At 38.2% G+C, this 26,087-nt stretch overlaps 1 protein-coding gene across 2 annotated transcripts; it reads right to left on the reverse strand.

Annotated features, from left to right (window-relative positions):
* Window positions 1–1,812: 1,812 nt before the first annotated feature.
* On the reverse strand, window positions 1,813–23,260 carry LOC136848091 (serine-rich adhesin for platelets-like). 2 transcript variants are annotated; one of them, XM_067120275.1, is made up of 6 exons: window positions 23,094–23,260; window positions 13,413–13,559; window positions 8,982–10,646; window positions 3,990–8,683; window positions 2,838–3,724; window positions 1,813–2,260 (listed from the first exon to the last, which is right to left on the reverse strand). In XM_067120275.1, exons 3-6 carry the CDS (start codon window positions 9,926–9,928, stop codon window positions 2,087–2,089), a joined length of 6,702 nt encoding a protein of 2,233 aa, XP_066976376.1. In that variant the 5' UTR covers window positions 9,929–10,646; window positions 13,413–13,559; window positions 23,094–23,260; the 3' UTR covers window positions 1,813–2,086. The 2 variants fall into 2 exon arrangements, with proteins under 2 accessions (XP_066976376.1, XP_066976377.1); XM_067120276.1 differs by lacking the exon at window positions 23,094–23,260 and adding an exon at window positions 22,116–22,298.
* Between the last annotated feature and the right edge of the window lie 2,827 nt (window positions 23,261–26,087).

Below are 26,087 nucleotides of genomic sequence, written 5' to 3' on the forward strand. Positions count from 1 at the left end.
TCTTCCCACTGTACCCTCACCATGACACTTTGCATTCTGTTATCAACCCTTAACAAAATTTCTTCCCATCTCAATGTCAGTCCCCAAGTTTCTATTCCATAGGTCTTATGAGCCCATCCTATGTTTTTGTTCTCCCTACTAATGGGATATTTTTACTTATAAGTAATAAACTGTACCTCTTACTTCGATAATTTGGCTACTCTTACTTCTTGCTGTTTCATCTCCTGCTTGACATTCCAGTTTGAAAATGCTCTCTCTTTAAGCCAACTAACACAAGTTTCTATTTAGGATTATGAAAATTTTGAATTTTACATCTGTGAAGCAAATCTCCCATTTTACTTTTGTTATACCGCTCCTCAGAAGGATGCAGATTAGCTGGGTTCAGCTATATAATGAAAATCTCATAAGACTGGTAATGCAGGTTACCAGGGTAACTCATATCTTACAACAAATTAATTTCACGCTGAGTATACTGTAGATGTTTGATGAGTCTTAAATAATGAGAAGGGTAATCTGTACACCAACATTATTCCCTACTGGAAATGTGTTCATTATGTGATGAGGTTTTTAGCAAAACTAGGCTGACACTCATTTTCTTACAGTGCAAAATGGCTTGGTCAGCCACAGTGCCTGGGATGTGGCCTTAAATACTATACTGTATCACATCCCTCCATCTAGCAACATGCATTAACAATTTGAATAAAAGACACATTTCTTTAAACAAAGAACATTCAGAGAAAGCTCTAACCTTGTGACTGCTAACTTTCAATAGGAAGAACAAAGTTAACGATCCAAAATTCTAAGATTTTAGTTTGAACGACCTTGTCTTGAGTAAATGAGACTTCACACACTGATGAATTGGCAATAATCAATCACATTAACCAAACAGGATTATGGCTACAGTTTTCAGAAATCTTTCACAAAAACAAGTCTGATTTATCTTTGAATTGGTGATACACATTTGACCCAAAGTCATTTTGATAGATACCACACAGGATGCAATCAATACATGTAAAGAATGCATTAACAGTCAAAATGTGGAGAAATTTATGCAATACTTTTGATGTGACCATCCAAATTTCAACAAAGTTCCAACTGTGAACGACTCTTGAATAACCCCCTAAAAGAAATTGTCAATACAATTAAGGCCCTCTCCCAGACAGAAAAGGGCATCCTCTCAAAATAAATTCCTTGAGATAGGTGCAAAACAGAATCATGCCAATAACCATCCTTGTATAGTTAAACAGACCCTACTCATGTATCCTGTTTTGAGGAGTGTTGTCCATGAAGGAGTGGTTCATCAGACCTCTCTAGACTAAATAAGGTACCACTTTTGATGTGAGCAACAAAGAAAAAAGAAGAATCAGGACAAGTGACCTCAACCATTACTGTACAGTGTACTGTACAGCATATGACAATACCACATTATTTTGATTAGGTCAAGTTACCTGAAAGACTATAATTTAGGTATTAATGGAATTCCTGTACAGTACTATCTACAGCATTATGCAGGTTAGTTCTAAGATGCAGATTCAAATAAAGTTGCTTTAACTGTACAAACTGACTTAACAGAATGCTAAGTAGAGGTTATTTATTGAATAAGTTCTTGAGACTAGTGTGGTAAGCTACCACCAATATAGGTTTCATATTTCCTCTCATTACCTAGAAGTGGTACCCTATGAATGCACTGATTTTCTTGCTGTGACTGAACTTGCTTTGGCTGCTAGGCACATCTATCTCAACACTAGAAAAAATATATCTTCCATGTTACCTATCAAGCATTAGCTCTCCAGAATTTTGTAAACTACAGGGGGACTTGAATGAATTTATTGATCATTTACATAATTCCTTAACAAAGCAGACGGAGGGTAAAAGCCATAAAATCCTCAATATTAAAACAACTTTATAAATGCAACAAAGAGCCAACTTGACTTTTAACCAATGAATGTTTAGCAGAACTGAAAATATTGAAAATCACTGTCTTTACTACCTACGTGAATGGCTGTTCAAATCTGATTTTTTATGCTGACCTTCCCATTTGCACCTTGAATTCAAATCAAACCTCTTGAGTTTATACCACATTCTCTCATTTCCATTTTGGAAGGGGTGGTCTGGGTGGTGGTTTCCTCTTTGATGAGAAGAGAGAAAGTGTACTTCCAAAAGCTCTAGTGTCTTGCCTCCAAAAAGTCTCGTTCAATGATGATGATGATCCAACTCGTGGATACATCAACTGCCTCTGAGGGACACCATCTGTTGATCCCTGAAAGTAGTATCTTTTGAGATGGAATTCACCATGAAATCATAATCAAAATCCATTAAATATTCAGAATTGACATATGCTTCATGATTCAAGTTAGTCCAAATTATGCAATGGAAGTTTCAAAGGACTACCAGTTAAATATTAAGAACTAAAATACAATTATGAGTAAACATGTATTGGTTGAATGCCATAAGCAGAATCTTTCATGCTTTGAATGGAAGTCTTGTTATGGTCAAAACATACTGCACATACAGCAATGAAGAGATTTTGTTTAGTTTGACAAGCAGTGATCTGTAAAAATGGGAGATGATACATCATATTCACATGCTGTTTGAAGAAGGCTTGCAAACATCACAGGGAGCATTTAGAATATAGAATGCTTCTGTAAAGAAAGATACAGTTATACATTTAAAAAATGACATAAGTATCTAACTACACATGCAACAAATACTGTATACAATCACAGATAACAGGTTGTTCCTTGAACACTATAAGAACTGACACAAACAAAAAATTTAACACAGACAGATGAATGGTTAGCCAATAAAAAATAGCTGAAAATAAAAGCAATAATTACATATCCAGGTGGAAGAGGAGCATGTCGTTTCTTTTTTCTTTTAATAAATATCTCTGAATTTGGCAGAGAATCTCTTGAAGCTTCTTGGAATGTTACAGAATTTCTTGGTAGTGACTGATGTTCTTGAGAAGAGGAAATTCTTAAAAAGGGAGCTGTCATAACATTGCTCTCCTCTTCCTCATCTTCCTCATCAAAGGGGTTCAGGGAGGCTGGTTTAGTTGGTTTTCTGCTGCAAGATGAAGTTTCATTTCTCTTCTGATATGCAGAGGAAACTAAAGTATTTGATTTCTGGCCAAGTGTATTTCTGTTACAATGACTGGAAGGATATTTTCCATTATTTTCTTCTTCCTCATCATCGTCTTCATCAAATGGATTATATCCAATAGGTGGCAGTGGGATCTTTGTATGAGGGACAGTTTGTAAACATGGTTCTTGTTCTTTCCCTTCGTCATCATCCTCACTATCAAATGGGTTAAGGGAAATTTCTTTCTTTGGTTTCTTTGATGAAGCCTCCACCTTCACCATCTTTGACATAAGTGCTGGTTCTTCATCCTCTTCACTGTCAAATGGATTAAGCGAACTCTTCACTTCTAAGACAGGCTCTGGTTCTTCTTCCTCCTCACTATCAAAAGGATTGAGAGAAACTTTCATGGGAGCTTTAGGGGCTGGAGGTGGTTTCTGGCTTGTCTTCTGACAAGCTCTGGTTTCTGCAGGACACCTTGTTCTATCATATGACTTATCTGGCACAGAAACAGAAGCATCTCTTGATGCCAAAACTAACGGCACATTGTAATTCACAGGTGCTGGAGGTCTAGGAGGGGCTTTGCGAGAAGGAGTTTTGGAGTCTAGTTCTGCAGATGTGCTTTCTGTGATAACTTTAGCTGGACCTTTGAATAAATGGTGAAAACCTTTAAATAAATGTGAAAGGATGCATTTAAATTTACAATTCAACTTTATATAACCATAAAATGAATGTATAGCAACAGCTGTCTAGAGGTTTGTAAATTAATAGAATATTACTGTTACAACTTGAAATTCACACATTTGGAAACTGCACAAAAACTATCCAAATGTCTAAAAACATATTCTTATTATCACTTCACTCAATCAGGATAACATAATGGTTGATATTTTATGGAAATGGAAACATACCTGATGGGAGACTTTGCATTTGTAGAGGCTGAGCTACAGGTATCATGTGACACTTTCTTTTCTGACGTGGCACCAAAAGAGATGCGGGAGGTGAAATGCTTTCTTCAGTAGAAGGAATCTTGCTATTTTCTGTCAAACTGACCACAGAAATGTTCTCCATCTTATCAATTTCATTTAACCTGGTGACTGATGCTGACTGATACTTTTCCATTCTTTTCCTTGCTGAAGGTGGGAAATTTTTTCCAGATGATGGAAGATGTGAATCGCAGCTTTCTGTCACAAGGCTTGATTGAGATTTTACTTTTCTAGTCAGTCCTGGGACATTCCCATGAGATAATCGACGAGGTACTACCGGAGGCAACATTCCTCCATTTGCAATATCATCTTCAACTACTAAATTCATTTTCTGACAGGTCTCTTTCTGAGTAACTCTCCCATTATTTTGAGATTCTTTTTCCTCAACATTCCTGCTATCTATAACCTTTTTCAAAGTTCCACATGTATTCTTGTCAAAACTTTCTCTATCATTCATTTTGTTTTTCTCTGAAGATGCTCTGCTTATTTCCAAGTTGTTCTCTGATTGTAATACATGTTCTGAAAAAGACCCATCATTCATCTTCCCTAGTTCACAAGTATCAGCTTTGGCTAAAGAATTCTGATTTATAAAGTCCCCTTCATTTACCTGCATCTTTCCAGCACTAGGAGGTGCAATCAAAACCTGCTGTTTTGGCATATCTAATCTAAGAGTCTCCAGGTCACTATCCTTTACAATGTTCTCATTGCTTGAATTACTACATGAAATTTTAGTGTCACAGGCAACACCTAATGACAATGGAACATTTCCATTTTCTTTAGAAATCCTTTGAACTGAAGGAGTGTCAAGTTCAGTGTTACTGGACTGTACGTTTGATAACGACAGCAAATTGCTCCCATTGTCTGAAATATTTTCTGGAGGGTAAGATTCATCTTCAATACTCCGTACAATTAAGGACTTATCATCACTCAAAGTAGGAATCTGAATTTTCTCACCAACTTGAGGTGGATGACTAGAGAATGTGAGAGCTTTCTGGTTTGAATTTTCTGTTGACTTGTGTGAATGAAAAAGGGACAGATTTCCTGAAACTTCTTGTGGCATACTTAAAGGAACGCCTGACTGACAACGTGTATCAGATTGTCCAACCAACATTTTATGAGGATCTTGTGATAATTCAGTTGTGTGATGTTCCTCCTGAAAGAGACTGCTTGATGGATGGTTGAATGACTGAGCTGCCCCTTGATCTGAATCTATAAACTCACACTGTGGAATCCGTACAATTCGAGATGATGGATGACATGAAAAAGAGGATAAAGGAGTTATGCCTGGTTGTTTATTATTCTGTGAAGAAAGTTGTAAATTACTCTCATCCACAGCTTTATTTTCAGAAGAATGTGAAGAATTTACAGTATCATGCAACTGCTTATTCAAGAGATGTATATCTTTGAGTAGTGATATCATGGTGGCACCTTCTTGCTTATTACTTATTGAGGGTGACTGCTGCACTACATTGTCCAGTAGGTCAGTCTGAGAAGATGAAATTCTACTGGAATCTTTCTGCTGATTATTTTGGGAGAGTTGGAATGACTGACCAACATTCTCAGTCTGTTCGCACTGTGAATTTGATGAGAGACCTACATTTATTAGTAAAGACTTACTTACATTTGCACAATTACCTTCGGAAGGAAGTGAAGGTGCATTTGCACCCACTTCATTATTTTGAATACATGGTAAGGTATGACCTACATCATTTCTTGCATCATTTTTGAGAAAAGGCAATTTCTGACTTAAATCCTTTTGTTCACCATTCTGTTGAGGTACTGTTGGCTGACCTACATCTGGTTGATGACTCTGAAGTGGGGATGGCTGACTGTTACTTTCAGCTTCATTGCTTTGGGGAGGACACTCAGGTGAAGATGACTGGCTCATACATTTAGATTCATCACTCTGGGGATGAAGGGATGGATCACCTTCATCTACCTGATGACTGTGAAGAGGTGATGACTCACTGGTACTATCAGGTTCATCATTCTTGGTGGAGAGTGATGGCTGACAACTCTGAGGTGGCAGTGACTGACTAACACTTTTAGATTCATCTTTTTGGGAAATAAGTGATAGCTGACCTCCATCTAGCTGACAACTTTGGGGTGGAAATGACTGACTGACACTTTCAGGTTCATCACTTTGGGGAAGAAGTGATGGCCGACCTCCAACTAGCTGATCACTCTGAAGTGGCGATGGCTGACTGATACTTTTAGATTCATCAACCTGGAAAGGAAGTGATAGCTGATCTCCATCTGATTGACAACTCTGAGGTGGAAATGACTGAGTGACACTTTTAGGTTCATCATTCTGTAGAGATGGTGATGACTCACTGTCACCTGGTTGACATCTCTGAGGTTGTAATACCTGACCGATATTTTCTGGTTCATCACTTTGAGGAGGAGGGGATAGTTGGCCTCCAAGTAGTTGACAACTCTGAGGTAGAGATGAAAGACAAATACTTTCGGGTTCATCACTCTGGGAAGGATGTGGTAGCTGACCTCCATCTGGTTGATGACCCTTATGTGTTGATGATTCACTTATGCTTTTATGTTGATCACTTTGGGGGAGGGTTGATGCTTGACCTTCATCTGTCTGACAACTCTGGGGTGATGACTGACTAACAGTTTTATGTCCATCACTCTGGACAGGAGGTAATTGTTGGCATCCATCTGTATGACGACTTTGCAGAGATGGTGATGACTTTCTAATCTCTTCCATTTCATCACTTGGGGGAGAAAGTGATGGTTGACTTCCATCTGGTTGATGGTCTTGCAGAGATAGGGATGACTGACTGACCTCTTTACATTCATTAATTTGAGTAAGTGATGCTTGACTTCCATCTGGTTTTTGACTCTGGGGAGGTGACGACTGATTGATTTCTTTAGTATCATTACTCTGAGACGGAAGCAAGGGTTGACCCCCATCTAACGGATAAATTTGAGAGGAGGGTAATGACCGATTCTTATCTTCAAGTTCACTGCATTGGGAAATAAGCACAGACTGACTTGCAACTAAAGTTTCATTCATTTGGGAAACCACAGGTGATTGGCCATTAATTTTTGTCTCAACTTCTATGTGATTACTTGAGGAGAGAAGGGACAAATGGCTGGAAGATCTTGGCTGATGAATTTTGGAGGAGTGTGATGAAGGATTTGTGTCTGGTACTTGACTACTGATGAGAGAAACTGTCAGTGGACTACCATTTTCCAGTTTGTTACTTTGACATGATAATGTTGGTTGACTCACGTCATTTGGCTCATCCATTAATGAAGGAAGTGATGCATGCACTACAAATTGTGCACCACTACTTGGAGGTGGTAAATGATCTTCACCTGGTTGACTATGTATGGATGAAAGTACAGACTGATTAAGTGGAGAGGGCAGTGAGGTCTTGTCTACTTCTTTTGGATTAGAGGTGTCAAAAGGAAGTAATGAACTGTTTATATCTAACGCCTGAGCACTATGGCGAGGAAGAGATGATTGAATCCCATCTTTCTGCTGATTAATCTGAGAACATAATGACTCTGGTACAACTGACAACTGACAAACACTTGGTTGATATCTTTTGAGGAGAGGTGACTGATTTCCAGTTTGTGATGACTGAATTACCTCCTTTGATTGGTTACCTTGTTTAGAATGTGGTAACAGATTTAATCCTTTTGGAATGTCACAGGGTGAACAAACTAATGGTTCTGGGGAAGGATTCTGGCCTTCTGATGACTGGGCATTTTGAGAATGAACTACAGGCTGTGCCACCTTTCGAGGAAGACTACACATAGGAGTTGGTACCATTATGTCTTTGGACGTCAAGTGAATTTCATCTTTGGTTAACCTGCTGGGAGTGGAATGAGCTGGTGGCACCTCATTCACACAAAAATTGCTCTGGGAAGGACAAGAAGATTGAATAGCAGTTTTACAATGAATGTTTTGGGAAGGACATGAAACAACATGATTACCATGTGATGAGTTATGTACAGAAAAGGATGGGTGAATAACGTCACTTGATAGATTACCAGGGGAAAAATATGGAAACTGTCCTACATCTTCAGGAAGAGTAGTAGAAGGGGCATGAAAGGACTGAACAGTAACTTCTGGATTACTACTAAAAGAAACTGACTGAGATTTACTCTCTGGTGGATCAAGTGAAGAGATAGAAGGTAAGTGAGATTTACCTTTATGGGAACTATCTGATGAACAGGGAAATACCTCAACTACTTTCTCAAATGACAGAAGAGCATCTTCAAAGGAATCACTGTGTGGATGCTGTATTTCTAGAAGGGACAATGACTCTTCAATTCTCGGCTGACCGGATCCTTCTTTGGCTATGCGCTGAACTAGAGAAGGAGATAGAAGAGTGCTGCCATCACCAGTAAGTAAATCCTTCGCTTGGTGTAGCGGTGATTTCTCTGTGGCTTTGTGTGCTGTAGGGGACTGAATGTGCTGTTCCCCTGCAGGTAGTTCCTTCGTGAGTAAAGCAGTATCCAAAGTTTTGGGCTTGGTAATGGCTGTAGACGATGACGTTCTAGGTGTCAACTTTGAAGTAATGTTTTCATCCTTAGTTCTGGAAACTCTGTGGTTAGCTGTTTGTGTCACAGTGGGCTGACCAAGCAGGTAACTGGTGGAGAAGAAATATTAAAATGTCTGAAATCTAGAATGGAAATTGTTTAACTAACCAATAATATTATTTAATATTATGCTTTAAAATTCAATAAATATAGTTTCTATAGGCATAGTTAAATGTCTGTCTGTTAAAATATAGTTTACTACTGTTTAAGACTTCGTAAAAATGTCCCAAACTGAGAAAAGTATACATTAAAATCAGTTGCTTTTGAAGAACAACGTTAAAGCTTTATTACAGGACAATTGACATAAATGTCTGCATGCTGAACAAATCTCTATTAAACATTACTCACCTCTCTGAATTACTATTGAAAGGATCATTTTTAGGTGAAGACCCTGACTGACTGATGGTGCTATTATTGATCTTAATATTTCCAGTATCTTCCCCATTTTGAGTGCTTGGAGCAATCTGAGCTTTCATCACGTCACCATCCTCCTGTTTTGTCCAACTACGGTTACTGCTTCCCACTCCTGAACTAGAGGAGTTCACAACAGATTTATTACCATCAACTATATGCCGTTCTTTTGAGTTTTCTTTCGTGTTCAAATCTCTTGTATCTCTGGAAAACACTAAAGACCTGATATCACCCAACTTGTCAAAACCCTTTAACACCTCTCCAAATACTTTTTCAGAAATAGATGGTTTGGCAGTACCATCCGATAATTCAGTATTTGAAGACTTTATCGAAGTCGGACGACTGCTGCTGGGTGTGTAATATCTTTCAGGCGTTGAATGTCTGTCCGAAGAATCATGATGGTCTGGTGCAACATGCTGTTCTGCGCTTAAGTTACTCTCCTCTCGCGATTCATTGTTCAAATGGACATACCACTGTGTCCGGACACTGGAAGATTCTTCTTGGGGATATGCACCTGGGATCCCTGAACTTTGACAAGAATTATTCAAACTTATATTCTCTGGAGAATTTGTTACTACTCTTTCTGCCTGGTTTGAAGCTATAGATGGCCTCGGACTCTTACTTCTAGACCGAATTTTTATGTCTGGAGTTATTCCATCATAACTGATGCCCAAAAACTGGGGTAACTTCCTCAAATGGCTTGGGGTTCTTTTTTCATGGGCTATCTCTGGTTCAGGGATTGAAAGCTCCCCTTCCTTGACTGGGTTCTGATTAACCTCTAGATCTGCCTGCTTCTCTTGCTCAACTTCAGCTTTTGTCAAGGGATCTTGATCGCAGTCTCGGCTTGGGAAAATAGCTGAGAGTTTCTTAGCCCAACCAAACATTTTCACAATTTGCTTAAACAGATTTTGCCAAAAAATTACACAAAGTAGCAAACAATAGCCAAATTTTCATAACTTTACCTCATCCAAAACTGTTTTAAATCACAGATATCCCATTAACTTTTTATCTGAAAAAAGTCACTTTCCTTTACTTCAAAGATTGCAACTGGCAGCAAAATATGATAATCAAGAAGTGCTGTGACAATTCATGAACACTAAGTAACCAGTGTCCCTTACAACAACACCAGTAAATTCTATATAACACTGCTGACAACGATACTTTGCTAGAGGAAGATCCTAAAGATTACATTAATCCTTCAAGAATTTTTAAGGTCTGAATATTTTGGGGCTAGCCAGTCTATGAGCTACAGCTCTAGTCCTTAAATCATAGTAAAAGTGTACAAAAACTTGTTAGGTTTCATTGGATTTTGTCTTTTTATTATATTTCCCGACACAAGCACAAGAACGCACAATAGAGTAACCATATAAATATGTAGACCTCTCAGGAATGTCTATATTTCACTCATGTGTAACAAATAAAAGGCATATCACAGGTAAGTGTATCACAGGTACAGGGTGAAAGGGTAATTCTGCAGTGTCACAGACAGACACAGTTCACGCTAGGAAGTTATTTTGAATAAAAGCGTTTGATGCCATTTCCAGACAGCCTCAAACCTCTCTGCTCAAAAGAACATTCTTCTGACAAAAACATCCTTCAAACCTGGAGGAAAAGAAAACAAAACCTATAAATTGGTTTTCAGTGACAGTTATGGTAGAAGTAATTAAGTCGCTTACTATTTCGCTGATCATAATATTAATATTTTTGTAGGGAAAATAAAAGGAACTCAGTGCAAGTGAATACTGTGCAAAGAAAACTGAAAATGAACTATTGGCACATACTACAATATCTTCTCTCTCTCTCTCTCTCTCTCTCTCTCTCTCTCTCTCTCTCTCTCTCTCTCTCTCTCTCTCTCTCTCTTTTTTATTTAATAACATTCCCCCTTCTGAACCTCAACAATTCTTTGTTCTTTTCCTTTAATATCTGTGTGTGTGGAGGGGATTTCAAAGACCATATCCTACACCAAACAATGTGGTCATTAGGATTGAGAATTCCCTGAGGAAGAAAATGCTTCCTAAATAAAGGATTAACACCTCTCCGGAGGTCAATAGGAACCACATTTGTCAGTTAATTTTCTTTAATGTGGACTGCAATCACACTGTTATACAGTAAGCAGTACAACTTGTTTGACCTAGTAAGTGCCGATAGACTGTGGTTCAATTGCAATGTACTGAAAGGCAAAGGAGCACCTTGTGAGGGTTTCGGCCCCCTTGTTAGGGAGATATGCACCCTAAATGGCTGATGAGGCTCGTCCCATTAGGCTAATGGCTATGATGTTTTCACTTCCTTGGAATTCTAGGAAAATAATAGACATTCTTGCAAACTTCTGTTGTGTGAAGGTCACCAAACAGCTTAGGGCATAGGGTTTTCAGCCCTATACTGTACCCACTATTATATGCATAAAATGGAATGTAAATAGGTAATGCTCGTATTTTTAGTAAAAAATGCTACAGCCCTTATGGATTCTATGATGAAAAAAGTGGTTGGATTTGAAAGAGGTTTAGACTGGAGTAGTAACAGAAACTTGACAGGCACAGAATATGCAAATGAGTGATAAGTTAAAGAGGAAATGGATTTCAGAATACAAGATTTAAATGGAGGGATGCTTTCTGAAGAGCATGCAGTCCTGTGTTGATGCACTTCTATAAGGAACTGCTGAATGTGGAAGACAGAGGAGGGGCAGTGCTGAATGACGCAAGATCGGAAGAGGTCAGTTTAAGTCTGCGAAATCTTGTGGAAGTTACTATCAAGGCTCCAGGGAAAGCAACCAAAAGAGTTACATCAGACAGTGCAGTGTGGTGGTGAAAGGGTGATTGAATGGCTTATCAAGGTAGGTGAGGTAAGTCTGTATGAAGAAAAGATTCCACAAAAATAGGTGACAGGAATAAGTGTTCTGTATATGGCAAAGATGACAGAGGGGTTTGAAACTTACAAAGATTTACCAGGTGAGACAGAAGAGTGATAAAATGATAGCCACAGCCCAGGGCCGGAGGAGCGTCCAGATGGATACAAAAAGATCGCCCCAACAACATCGGGCAATGGTCCCTAGTCCCGAAGCCCCTCCACAACGACAATGTTGCTTGGTATGGGAGAGGGATTTAGCATTGGAAGTATTTATATAGCTGTGATCCGATTCCCTATTGTCGAGCAACCCTCGGTCAGGAGAAACGGGTTAATGTATTTATATCATATAGTGCCAAATTCACTGGGAACGTAGGAAGACGGTAACTGAATAAATAAATAAATAAATAAATAAATAAAGTCGTCAGTAACAGCTTCATCCATAGATGCTCTTTCATATAAGAACAATCCTTTATTGGAACGGACGAGGAACCTATACCACCTCTCTTCCACAACGTACCAAACCTTACACACAACGAGTCAGTTCATAACTTTAAATGGCAGCATACGTATTTGTCATAAATAGCATCATGACACTGTTGCCGCACATGGCACCAAGCTTCCCTTGCCAGGTAAGAAGCAAAGAGAAAATCCTTTACCGTTCTAAATCATAAACTTATAAGTCACTGAAAAAATCGACGGAAGCAAAAGAAAATTCTAAGCACCCAACGAATTCAACTAGAGAAATATGTTTCCTCGGTTAAACCATAACAGATGACAGCTGTATTTCCTCTCAATGCCAAATATTGCCACCTTGCTTGCGTTGTTGGCTCACTTTCAATGACATCAACTTTTGCCATTTTTGTCCACAACTTCCCCACAAGTATACTTCACATCGTGCCTTACATTGCGCTGTAAATACTTGCATTTACAGCCATAATGTAAAATGCTAGCTACTTATTTATTTCACTTATCATTTATATTCAAAATCGAAAATAGTTTGTATAAGAAGCCACGCCTGCGCACTTTGAATATACACGTCATTCACAAACCAGCGCCAATGATTGAGACATTCTCTATTATATTACGAAAAAAAAAGTTGCTAAACCATGATTTTCATATTCATATCTAGTGATTATGTTCCTCGTCTATCATATACATGTTTTAAACATAATATAAAAAAATTCCAATAGTGTTTGAAGCATGGACAATTTTAAAGATGAAAGTTCTGGTAGAGAGAGTCCGGGTTGTATTTAGTCCGAATATTTGAGAGAGAGAGAGAGAGAGAGAGAGAGAGAGAGAGAGAGAGAGAGAGAGAGAGAGAGAGAGAGAGAGAGAGAGAGAGAGAGAGAGAGAGCATCTAACACAATCATATTAAGGGTCAAAATCTTACTTGAACCCACCTTGCGGGAGATGCATTACCTTATTAAATAAAACAGAATGTATTTGAACTTCCCGACATAATATGAAAAGAACGTGTAAAACCATACATACGCACACACCCATTGAATGACCAAACGTTTTTACCATGGAAATGAAGTGACCCTCCTTCTCTGTAGGTACACAAAACGGCTGATGTGGAAGTTTTACGGCACAAGGGAATCATCCATGACTCAGCAGCTGAAGTATAAATATTGCAGTGATTGTTGTTTTTTTCCCCTCTGGATCCACCACCTGTAAGGGTAAACAAAATGTTATGCTGTTTATATTCCTCTTATTAATATGTAGATGTTACCCGTGCCTACAACGTAGGCCTTTGAATTTTCCTTTTTTTGTGTGTTTATAACGTGAAGTTTTCATAACTCTTAAGCGTTAGAAATGGGTGACAAGACATTAATTTTAATTATCACAAGTTTGTGTGGTTTTTTCCGTAAGAAGGAGTGACCATAAGCGTGCCACCCTTTTCGGGTAATATTTTAGAATGAGGTTGCCAGTCCCACGTCCCCTCGGTTCTACCAAGTCGGTTCTACCCACCACAGGTATCTAATTCTCTGCTTTGATCATCTGAGGCACACTGGCACTGAACATAATGTGCCTGAATTACCCTGCCTCCCCGAAATCAAACCCCGGACGAGGCCCTATGATTATCATTATTGTTTGTGTGGAGCACGTCGAACAGGCAATTAGCCTAACTTGTTTGGTGAACTCACGCAGAATCGAGTAGCTCTTCATGAATGGGAAAGAAGGATCATACAACTGGTCAAACGTCGAATATATATGAATCATGAAGACAAATCAGCAAACTAATAGACGTTGAAAAGGCAACAAACTCACCTGGGTTAGAAAACAAAGGCCTTACATGAACAAATTACAACTTGAGTCTGTTCCCAGTCATTCCTTTTCTATTGAACAGCACTCCATTTTCCTCTCTACTTCGATACCCGTGATCCCACTTCACTATTTCTAGTCTTTGTGCGTAAATGACGTTCGTTGGTGTAACGTCACTGCATTTGTAAAACCAGCCAATCGACTGATATCTTTTAATCACCCAAAGGTTAAAAATATTTGAATTTGTGTGGTGCATATCTGCTGCTTATATGTATGCATAAAAACACGTGATTTTTACACATACGCAGGTCATCTATGTACAGTACTGTACAATGAACAGATTATTCATATTAAAAATACATGACATTCGGTATACAAATTGTGCGTGTGTAAACCAATGTGATGTACACACAAGAAAATTAATTTGACCCTAGAAAGGTTTTATGTATGCAATTAAATATAGCCGACCAAATGAAAGAAATAATCCAAAACTGCACGAAACAAACACTCCACAACCCAGTATCAACAACTCGAACGAAGGTAGCACTGTCAAGTAGCAATACTGCTGTCTTGACAACCTGCCCATGGCGCCCCCGCAGTTACGCAGCGGAAACCATCCAATCCGTAACATTTTTTCCGTGGCTATAAAAGCTAATGCCAAACGACGGTAAAAAACAGGGACGAAATAACGACGAGGGTATAGGTGCCCTAAGATGCCTGAGACACTCATTCAGAAGGTATTATGTGAGACTTCGTAGCACCTTCAGGCCATGCAGACAATGTTTTTCTACAGTTATGCAAACTGACGATAGAGCAGGTTCGTTAAGACGGTGTCAAAAGAGTACAAACATATGCGCGACTTCAATTTGGTTGTCAGTGTTCACTAGTTGGTACTATCTTCGGCGGAAAGGTAATACAAGAGGCTCATGTGACACGGCCTTTGCGGATGCCACACCCTCTCGTACAGCAGGAGAAAATTCTTGGTATGGCTCGCTGGCTGAGAGTCTGCGGCACAGACGAGATCTCTTTAAGTGTTGTGGGGCGCTTCAACGCTTCAACACACACACACACATAATTGTGTGTGTGTATAAAATATATATATTTGTATATATATATATATACATATATACGTGTATATATGTGTATATATACATATGTATATATGCACACACACATATATATATATATATAATATTTATATAACCATGATTCAACGAAAAAACATATCTTAAATATTTTGTAGATTTCAGAATTAGGCTTTATGAATATTATGAGTCAGATGTAATGATAGTTAGATATGATACTATATAAGAGAAAATGGATGAAGTCCCTTAAGTAGACGAGATAATGATGAAGGGGAGATGAATATGGCTTAGACACGGTTCTTGCACAACTTCTAGAAAAATACTAGGTTACATGAGCATTCCAGCCGGGCTCGTGGGGAAGACCCACTTGCAAGAGAACTACGAGAAAGGAAGCTGGGGGATGATGAGCGGCGGCGATTCGTGGAAGACAAAGCACAGGCAAGGCCTGAGCGGTGGGATTTCACAGAGGTTCTTTGCGTCATGAGGCGTTGGAGGCAATGATGATTAATCTTTCTTACTGATTAGAATGACTAAAAATGTCGTTCTTTAATACTAGGTCTTTGTTTCGAAACTGGCTCGTCCATGTCTACTCTGTAACATTACAAAAAAGTCATATGAAAAACAATTTATCTATCGCATCTCTCCCACGCAACATTTTACATTTCCGCTGGTTCGTAACGCAACTAGACTTCTTACTCAGTTATGGTGTGTAGCTCTAAACTGAATATTAAAAACGGCACTGAAGCTGCAGTCAAATGCGCAGTACCTTGACGTCAATACTCAAATCAGGAGCGGATAAAAATAGATGCACAACCTACAATACGCAAGTAGAGGATCGCTGCGGATTCAAACATGGCAAGGAAGTTTATCTTCTCCAAATTCATCTATACTGTATTTGTTAAATATGCGGTTTCCCTTAAAAGAGTGATTCCTTAACAATGCATTACAACAGTCATAGAATAGAATAGAATAAAATATAGAATTTAGGCCAAAGACCAAGCGCTGGGACCTATGAGATTAATCAGAGCTGAAACGGAAACTCACAGTAAAAAGGTTTGAAAGGTGTAACAGGAGGGAAACGTCGCAGCTGCACTACGAATCAATTGTTAGATACAGTGAAAGAAATGGAAGGGATTGTAGATAAGAGGCAGAAGGGACGCTACAAGGAACTTTAAGTACTGCCTACAATGCACCGCATGAAATGCACTGAAGACGCTTCCCCCATACGGGGTTCAAGTCATCAACACATTCATCTCAAGACTGCTTAATTAAAAGACTTGCACAGCACTTGTCGCTTCACATACCTACACTGAAGGCGCATGAACAGCCCGTCCAACACACAGACACCTGCCTCTTATCTAGTATCCACTCTCTAACTGAGCATCAAGTCTCCTACCATTTTTTCCACGTGACCAAACTACGCCAAAACTTGCTGCTCATTATTTTCACTCTCGCTACTCTTGCCACCATGCCTTCATTTCTCACATATCCTTTCAATCAGAAAGAGTTAGCTCGATAATCATTTCCCATTTTGCAACTTTTGCTTTCATAGAAATCTTTTTCACACCTATAGAGCTCCCGCTGTTTCCTTCGTAAATTTTAATCATTTGCGACTATTTTCTCTTTGAACCACTTTTGATTCAGTTTGGGCACAGATGCTGATACCTTATAGATTTCATCTTTCTCTGCCGTATATATATATATATATATATATATATATATATATATATATATATATATATATATATATATATATATATATATACATACATACATATGGGTGTTTGTTAAACGAATTTGCTACAAGGAATGTGTAATCATTGCTGCAAGCCCTTGTCGTTTATTTTTCAATAAAAAAAAATGGTTGGAGATGAAACGGTCTGCATAAGAGTAACACTTTAAATATAAATTAAACATCAATAATAAATTGAATATTAAGGCATTAATTCAGTCAAATCAATCTTCAACGAAGTACAAAGTAAAACCATAACGCACAAGCAAGCACTGAAGGAGCAGAATCACACAAGATTGCCGAATTACTTACAATATTATAGTCTAGGGGTTGTCTGTAATGATTAAAACTAGTCTTAGAATGGTAAAAACTTATACTAACTTTACGCATTTAAACACAACTGTGAAAGAGAGAGAGAGAGAGAGAGAGAGAGAGAGAGAGAGAGAGAGAGAGAGCTGAAAGCTAACACTTTAAACCAATGGTGCAGATAAATTACTCTAAACGCGTTCAATTTTACCAATTGCTAAACGAGGCACAAAGCGATGAGTGATTCTTCCGCAGCGTTTGTTATTGAAACTAGGTGAAAAGTCTTCTTTTATATGTTATGAATAAAAAAGTATACTTACAATTACGAAAATTCATGACTCGTTATGCTGGTACTAAGAAGTAACAAGAAGACTGGCTTGAATTTCACAGAGACGTAACAAAAGCAATGAAAACAATAATAAGTGCACAGTCCAGACTTTTTGAGGAAAATATTATTTTAACATTCCAGGTTCACTGGAGATACAATTCGTTTATAAAACTGTATTATGGCACTTTTACTACCGCTGTCTTACATGTTTCCTCGTGAAATAAATGAGGGGGCGTTAAAACAACAACTCTACCACTATAAAGTCATTTCTCTCCCTCTCTCTCTCTCTCTTTCTATATACATATATTATATATTATATATATGTGTGTATCATCGTTGTCGCTTCCAACGATGTGCCTCGCATAAAGCCTCTATAAAATTCCGCCACTCGGGTTTTTCGTATAGTTCTGATTTCATAAATCGCCATCTATCTTCAGCCTCTCGTCACACAGTTCCCACCTACGTAGGCCTGGGTCTTCCAACTTATCTAGTGCCCAAAGGAGACAAGGTGGCACTATAACCAACTGTTTCCCCATGCGGTAGTGCCAAGCACATATACAAGCCCACTCTATCCTGCCATCTGACCCCTAATATTCTTCTTTAAGCTTTAATGCAATCGACGGAAACTTTTGGATAGTTTCTTTGTCATACCATGATTAATGTCCGTTAGCAATACAGATCACACATGATCCGGCGCACGATACAGAATTGCCAGAACCCCCATACCTAGGGCGGGTGGCAGATAGGCGAAATGTTTGTTAACGACAACAAACGAGCTTGGTGTCTGTGTCCGTCGTTGGCGAAATTTTTCGAATGATACGCGCACGGGGCGACGACATTATCTAAGCTTTCTCCGTTGGACAGTGGTCATGCATGGATGTGACTTTATGGATCTGGTAACACTGCAAAAAGGGCTTTCCTAAGAATGCGCGCGTTCGTAGGTCACTTTCGGACCGGGTAGACGCACCCTAAAAAGATGTTTACTCTTACTTTCGTCAGCAATTTCAGTCTGATGGGGCAAAATATTATTCAGTCCGCCTAGTGTTTGATCTGTGGGTTTTAGTCTTTAATCGTTCCTAAATAACTGAGACTCGTCCTGTTCACATTATTTCGTTTTTTTTTTAAACTTCAAGTCCCATCTCTAGATGTGTGATGCACTAAATATCAAGCAACCTTTGCAGATATTGTGGTGTTCTGATGATTAAACTGCATCGGAACATAAGGAATATAAGAATAAGGCCAAAGGCTAAGCCCTGGGGCTATGACGTCATTCAGCGGTGAAAGGAAAACAGAGCACAGGTTTGACAGGTGGAATAAAAGGAGAACCTCGCATCTGCACTTATGAAACAATTGTTAGGGAAGGGTGAAAAGTAAGATGGAATAAAGAGAATATGAACGGAAGTACAGTAAAAGGAATGAACGGGGTTGCAGCTAGCGACCGAAGGGAAGCTGCAAAGAACCTCAAGTAATGCCTTGGTGCACCGCGTGAGGTGCACTGATGGCGTTAACCCCCTACGGAGTTAAAGCTGCATCATCTATGCATTCGAACTCTGCAACTTTTATATACAGTAGTTACTCCAACCTCAACGTAGCCTATCTTCCACTTTCGACCACTTTTTCCCATATAAATATATGAGAAGGGAAAACAGCAGAGGTGAAATATCATTGTAACATTCTACTATTCAATGCAAATTCATTTGACATTACTCCATCAAAAACAACTTTTCATCAACTTCATGGTACTGTACTTTTTACGCGGAGTTCACACGATCATTCTTGAATGCCATTCACAGGACTGACAGTATTTGATGACTGTCATTCCTGAGACACCACGATCATCGTGGAATGTCATTTAGGCCTATACCATCAATCAGTCAACTCTATTATAGTGGTGACAGCGCACGGCTGTATCGCTTGAACTCGGGATGAGCAACAGGGAGAAAGTGTTGCCATAATGCTGGTATTTCTTTAAAAACAAGTCGTAAACGCAAAACGAAGGGTGAAAGACTGGCATATCTTTATATACATTTCACATAAATGCTGCAGCATAGCCTTGCTCTCGCTATTTTCAAAAAGCGTTGCCATCTCGGCACCAAAGTACACTCCACGGAGAACTTGAGAACACTTGCACGACTGATATTCAAGACAACAGACAATCAGTCTTTCACTCATTCCATAAGCTCCGTTCACAAGAACGACGCGCGTGTTCACTAGGCCAGTGAAGTCTGCTTAATTACCTTTACACATTCACCAGGGATGTGAATACTGTTAAATGCCTCGTTGCAATCAATAAAAGACATCAGAAGGAGTTTTAAATTCCATACACTGCTGCACAATATGTTTTAATTACTAATCTTAATCTATACAACTTCTACCTTTCTTGAAACCAGCTTGCTCATTTATGTACATTTTATAATTTTCCTCCTCCAGCCTATTTAAATTTAGCATACTGAATATACTGTATTCAGCAAAACAAAGGTCACCTTCCTTTGTAATATGCTGACTTTCACCTATCAGTCATCAGGCCTTATTTCCTAATACCATATTCCATAATGTAATTGTTAATAGACGAAGCGTCATTTCCTTTTTAGTTAAAATCATCTCTCCACTGATTCTAACATAGCCTGGTACTTTCCATCTTGTGGGCTTCTTTACTATAGATTCCACTCCTAAAAACAGCAATTTAATTCACTAGTACGTTCAAGACTTCTTCAGCTTCTGGTATATTAATCATATCTCTTATTCATGCCATCCGAAAAATGTTCTGCCCACTGTTGTCTTTCATACTTTCGACAGGTATCTTCTTTTTCTGTTTTCCTATGAATATTTCAGCAATTACTTTGTGAGCTGCCATTACACTAATACCACTCCCTGAAAACATGACTTCGTCTGCATCATCTTTGTTTTTTCCCAGTTATTTTCTCTTATGTCTTCTTCCACTTGAGTACTTAGCACGTTCTACTTTGTGTTTTCATCTCCTCCCTTAAATGTTTCTACCATATATTTACTGAGAGCGATGAAATGCTCTTATGATTTAGTGTGTTCTACACAGACGACGTGGAAGAATGGTCTTAACATCCAGAAAGAGTAAGTTCAATCGAGTCGAAAGACCGTTTTCGCTGTGTAGATTATGAAGCCGCTAATATTGTGGAAGGTTTCCATACAAAGTGTTCATTCTCATCCAGCAATAACAGTATGTATTACAGGATGGTGTCTCACTTTCTCTCTTCTATGGAGACACCGCTTTTCAGAGAATCAACTTAACGTTGAAATTACACATACACAAACATTTATAATACATAGCCTATATATAGGTGTGTATATATGTCTACTTACGTCTTTCCAAGTGTTTGTTCAGCTGCAGGAAATTACCAGACAATGCGAACGCTATTCATAATTTTCGTTTAACATTTCTCATTAACCCTTCACACTGGGGGCTTTTCAAATAATAACAGTTTGTTTCCCTGTAAGCCATAACCTACTTTCATTTCCTTCCTCTTACCTTATCATTTACCAGTCAATTAAAATACTGTGTACAAGGAGTTTCTCAAAGACCTGGCACTCTCAGGTCAGTTCAAAATGGGTTAACACATGGGCTTTCTACTTGTCATCACGCGAAAATCACCGCAAAATTTGTAATACAGCACTACATATATTAATAAATCTTGCGGACTGTGGCATGAAGAAAATAAGTTCAAACTTTTTGTTTTCCTGGTAGCTTACTAGTCATTTCAGCAGCCGTATTTTCTGAAAATTAAACTTAGGCAAACAATCTGAAACCTTGGCGCATGTTACAACGCTGAATTAATCGATTTTAATATTATAGTTAATAATCTCACCTCTTTGCCTAAATATTTTCACTAAACCACAACTCCAGTTGCTAATACGGAAGTTCAAATAGTATTCAGATTTGCTATTCACATATTTTGGGTATCATATTTTGGGTATTGTAAGCGTTGACCAAATTATTACGTATCCCTAAGATAGTCATCAGAAAGAATGACACCATGTCAGGAGTGTACTAATCACTGTGGTTACTTGTATCCTATTCTAACCCAACCTAAGCAGACCTACCAAACAGTAGCATTAGCGTCCATACACAGCATAGTTGGAACATTTTCCTCGATATCGGGCTAACAATTTACAGGACCGGTGCGTCCATTTAAAAAGTAACGTACGCGCAAGGCGTTGGTAAATTTAGTACCCATCTTTCCCAGATTATCCAATTATCGAGTTAATTAGGATTTTGCTAGGCTTGCAGCCCTACGGGCGTAAGAAACCCCATTACCATGTTGGATAATATCCCCATGTTGACATATGAACATCAATTTGGACTTTAATATTTTTCCAACTGCGACGGAAAACCAATACACTTCTTTTCTTTATGTTAATTCAAACATTAATTATCGCTACAGTAGCATGTCAGCTACCATAACATGGGATGAATACTGCCAGGACAGAAGAGAATTTCCAATGAACAACCTACGTCAACTAGTTTAAAACGATAATACCTTGAATAGCCGCTGAATGTTTCCCAAGGTGGTAAATCCTGGACCAAACGGTTCTCAGAAGCGTTAATTTTAGCTACATAACTTTCTCTCACCGTCACGTTTCTTAGATACATCCAATAGCACAATGCAACCTTCGGAGTTTGGCCCCATATTACTGTTTACATGGCAGTGTTCCAATAATGTGACTGCATAGAAGTGACATTTCTGGAGATTTACTGCAAATATTTCTGTATTATTATCTACTGTCCTGCAAAGTCTTCGATTTGCCTATGGTACCGTGAGCACATTTTTTAAATATAGTAAAAGCAATGCAAGGTAAGCAAACATTTAGCTGAGAATGGAAAATGACGGCAATTAATACTACGAATACTAGCTGGTCAATGGATTTGAAAGACTTTCGCCAAAAAAAGTTACGACAAGAAGTTCGGTTCCTCTATCCTTGGAAGTTTAAACACTAAATAACTGACATGTCTCAAACAATTTTTTTAAAAATAAGCTTGGATTGTACGTTTCCATTTAGAAATTGTTAGCGACTGCAAAAAAAAAAAAAAAACCACCGTTAGCCGCAACGATAAGCTATGTAGGCTACTATTCAGCAACCGAAATACATTTTCTCTACTTTCATAAGATTTTCATTATTATACATGGGCATAACTTAAAACATTTTCGACGGTAGTAAACCTCATAATGATATATCTTGGCGTTACCGATGAATATTCATCTGATAGTGGTCAGTGCATACAGCATAAATTTACTAGACTTACTCGGTGAAACGTGAATAATTTGTTTTTGCTGTTGGCAAGAGGAAAATGGTTACTTAATACTATGGACATTAATCGTGGTTTATGCCAGGGGCACATGCCATAAGTGTGGCAAGGTGTGAAAATGGATTTGGAGGCTTGCTGTGGACCTTCAGAGCCTGGCCCAACAACAGTGACTAAAATTCCTATGGGAAAACAAGCACTCGACCCGACTTACCTCAATCAAATGCGCAATATTTTTCTTTGGACCGGTTTTCTTAAATCCATATGTGGCCACAAGACGCTAAACATATTTCCCGATACTAGATTTATCTGAGGTGTCCAACCTAGTTGGCGAGCACACACATTCAGAGAACACTTCACGTCAACTGCTCTGTGTACACTGATCTAAACATAGACGCGTGGAACTGAAAAACCTTCCTCGGAAGATGTATCGTTCATTGCCGCGATGGCGCAGCGGAAATCGTTCAGCTGATTTAATTTGATGAAGATGTGGAGCATATATAGGATAACGAAAAGTGACATGCGACTCAATTCTGCTATTCTATTGCATTCCGCTATGTTCTAAATTTTCAAATGATGTCAGCTCTAGGCTAGCTAAACTCAGGAAGCAACAGAAATTCCAATTGTACGACAATTGAACAAGCTTAGGTAGTCACACGGATAGGTTAGCTCCGAGTTCTTTTTATAGGTATTACAACTTAATGTCGGCAACATAAAGACTTTCGTTATGTCATCAAGCACACACACACACACACACACACACACACACACACACACACACACACACATATATATATATATATATATATATATATATATATATATATATATATATATATATATATATATATATACGTGAAATTTTTATCACACCGTGAATTATATATTCACATGAAGCTACAAATGTTGTTTAATATCAGGTTCACGCTACTTTGGGAATAACCCCGATGGGGAATTATCACCGAAGGGGAATTTATAAGTGATAACTGGATCGGTTCTGCCGGGTCTCGACTCCTCGACACAATTACCTTCCAACAACCCCAGTCGACGGTCTACCCACTGAGCCATCAGGAAAGTGGCTGTACTTACTAAAGGGCATTCAGGAGGTAGCTACAATAAAAGGTAACCTCATTCTCTCTTTAGCCTAAGCCCTGTACCTGGATAAATTTTATCTTTGCGTCAAGAGTACAGATGTGATGTATTAAAATATCTATGAAAAATTAAAATTCATGAGGAGCCATTGTTTCGATCATCAAGTGAGGTTTTTCAGGCAGGAGTTAAGTGTGTTTGTTTGTAAATAATATATATATATATATATATATATATATATATATATATATATATATATATATATATATATATATATATATATATATATATATATATACATATATACAGTATATATATATGTGTGTGTCACTTATACACGCGTGAATTTTTATATTTACAAATAATAAGGTGCTTCTGCCAGGCCAGGATTCGAACCAAAGGCTTTGGATTAGAATCAACGACAGTCAACTTGGGCCACTCGGCTATCAAAAGAGAGATGTCAGTTGGTACAGAGTGAGTCAGACTCTGCTATACAAATTCTGGTCGAATTCATGGTCTGCATTGCTTACATGAATTATGGACATACTTTTGCTCTATCTTCTTCTCTTTTTACTCTAAATTACCTCCATTGTTTCGTGTTCTGTGTATCTCTCTTTCAGTTTTTTGCATTCCTTTCATTTTGTGTCTCCATTTTTCATATTCTCCTTCCCTCTTATTTTTCTATACATTATCACTCTGTTTTTTTAAGTTTTTTTTCAGCCGTTGCCTTTGCTGTTCCGTTGATGGGATTGGATCTGTTACTTTACAGGAACGTAATAGTGCTCATGCACCAATTTGTCCAATTGTATCCCACTCACGTAGGCTCTATCCCATCCCTAGCGTGAGATACAAAGGATTTAAAAAGACTGATGTGGATATCTCATTATTACTGAACAAAATTATTAATTAAGACATGCAACGTGAAGGCAAAACGTAAAATTCGATGTAGGCCTATTGTAATCACAGGCAAAAAAGTGATGAAATCACAAAAGGGGTAGTAAAGCCCAGATAGGCTTGTAGGGTTTTACTCTGCAACCTGATAAATTATGATGAAAGCGAGAAGTAAAAGTAGGAGTCTTTTCTCAACCAGTATAGAAAGCGAGTGCCCGGTTTGGGCGAACCACCGCTGATGTGAAAATTCTGCAAGAGCGCCTGATTCCAGTGACACCCAACACTGACCAGGCCCAGGTTTTTGTTGAACATTACTCTAGTCTCCGCAACAGCAACAATCGGAATGAGTTCGCCCGTATTATTCTCGGCGACAAAGAAGAAAAAAAAAAATTGTCGCCAACAAAGAAGCATTGTGTTGATGTGGTCTCACGCTTCTGAGTTGATACATTCGCTATATGTTTCAAACTGTAATGCTAGAAGTATTGCCAGTGTCTATCTCTTCAGGCATGGTTAGCGTTGTGCGTATTATAATGACACTCGCTTTCTATACTGATTTAGAAAGGACTTCTATTTTTCGCTTTCATCATAATTTATCAGGTTGCGGAGCAAAACCCTATACCCCTTCCTTTGTATTCCCAGACCTCCATATCTGGTCTCTTGTGGCTGGGCTTTACTAACCCTTTTGTTATTTCATCACTTTTTTTTGCCTGTGATTTCAGTCCCTTTTTGCAATGGCAACGCCTTAGATCGAGAAAAATTTGGTAACAAAGGAATGGGGGTTATTTAGATTTTGGATATAGTTTTCTTAGACCTATGTGGCTTCATATATATATATATATATATATATATATATATATATATATATATATATATATATATACATACATACATACATACATACATACATATATATTATAACATATTATATATATATATATATATATATATATATATATATATATATATATTATGTTATGCATATATATATATATATGTGACTATTTATCACATCATGATTCATATATAATCATAAGCTACAAACGTCCTTTAATATCCAATTCACTCTACAAATTCCCTTCGGTAACATATATGAAAATATATTACTTCCGTGAGTGAATTGGATATTAAAGGACGTTTGTAGCTTTCTGATTATATATATATGTGTGTGTGTGTTTGGGGATTTGATTCTTTTAATCAATAAAGTTTTATAATGAGTTCAGTTTAGGTC

The sequence above is a fragment of the Macrobrachium rosenbergii genome, chromosome 18 (genome assembly GCF_040412425.1).
Source record: "Macrobrachium rosenbergii isolate ZJJX-2024 chromosome 18, ASM4041242v1, whole genome shotgun sequence".
In the NCBI taxonomy this organism is placed as follows: domain Eukaryota; kingdom Metazoa; phylum Arthropoda; class Malacostraca; order Decapoda; family Palaemonidae; genus Macrobrachium; species Macrobrachium rosenbergii.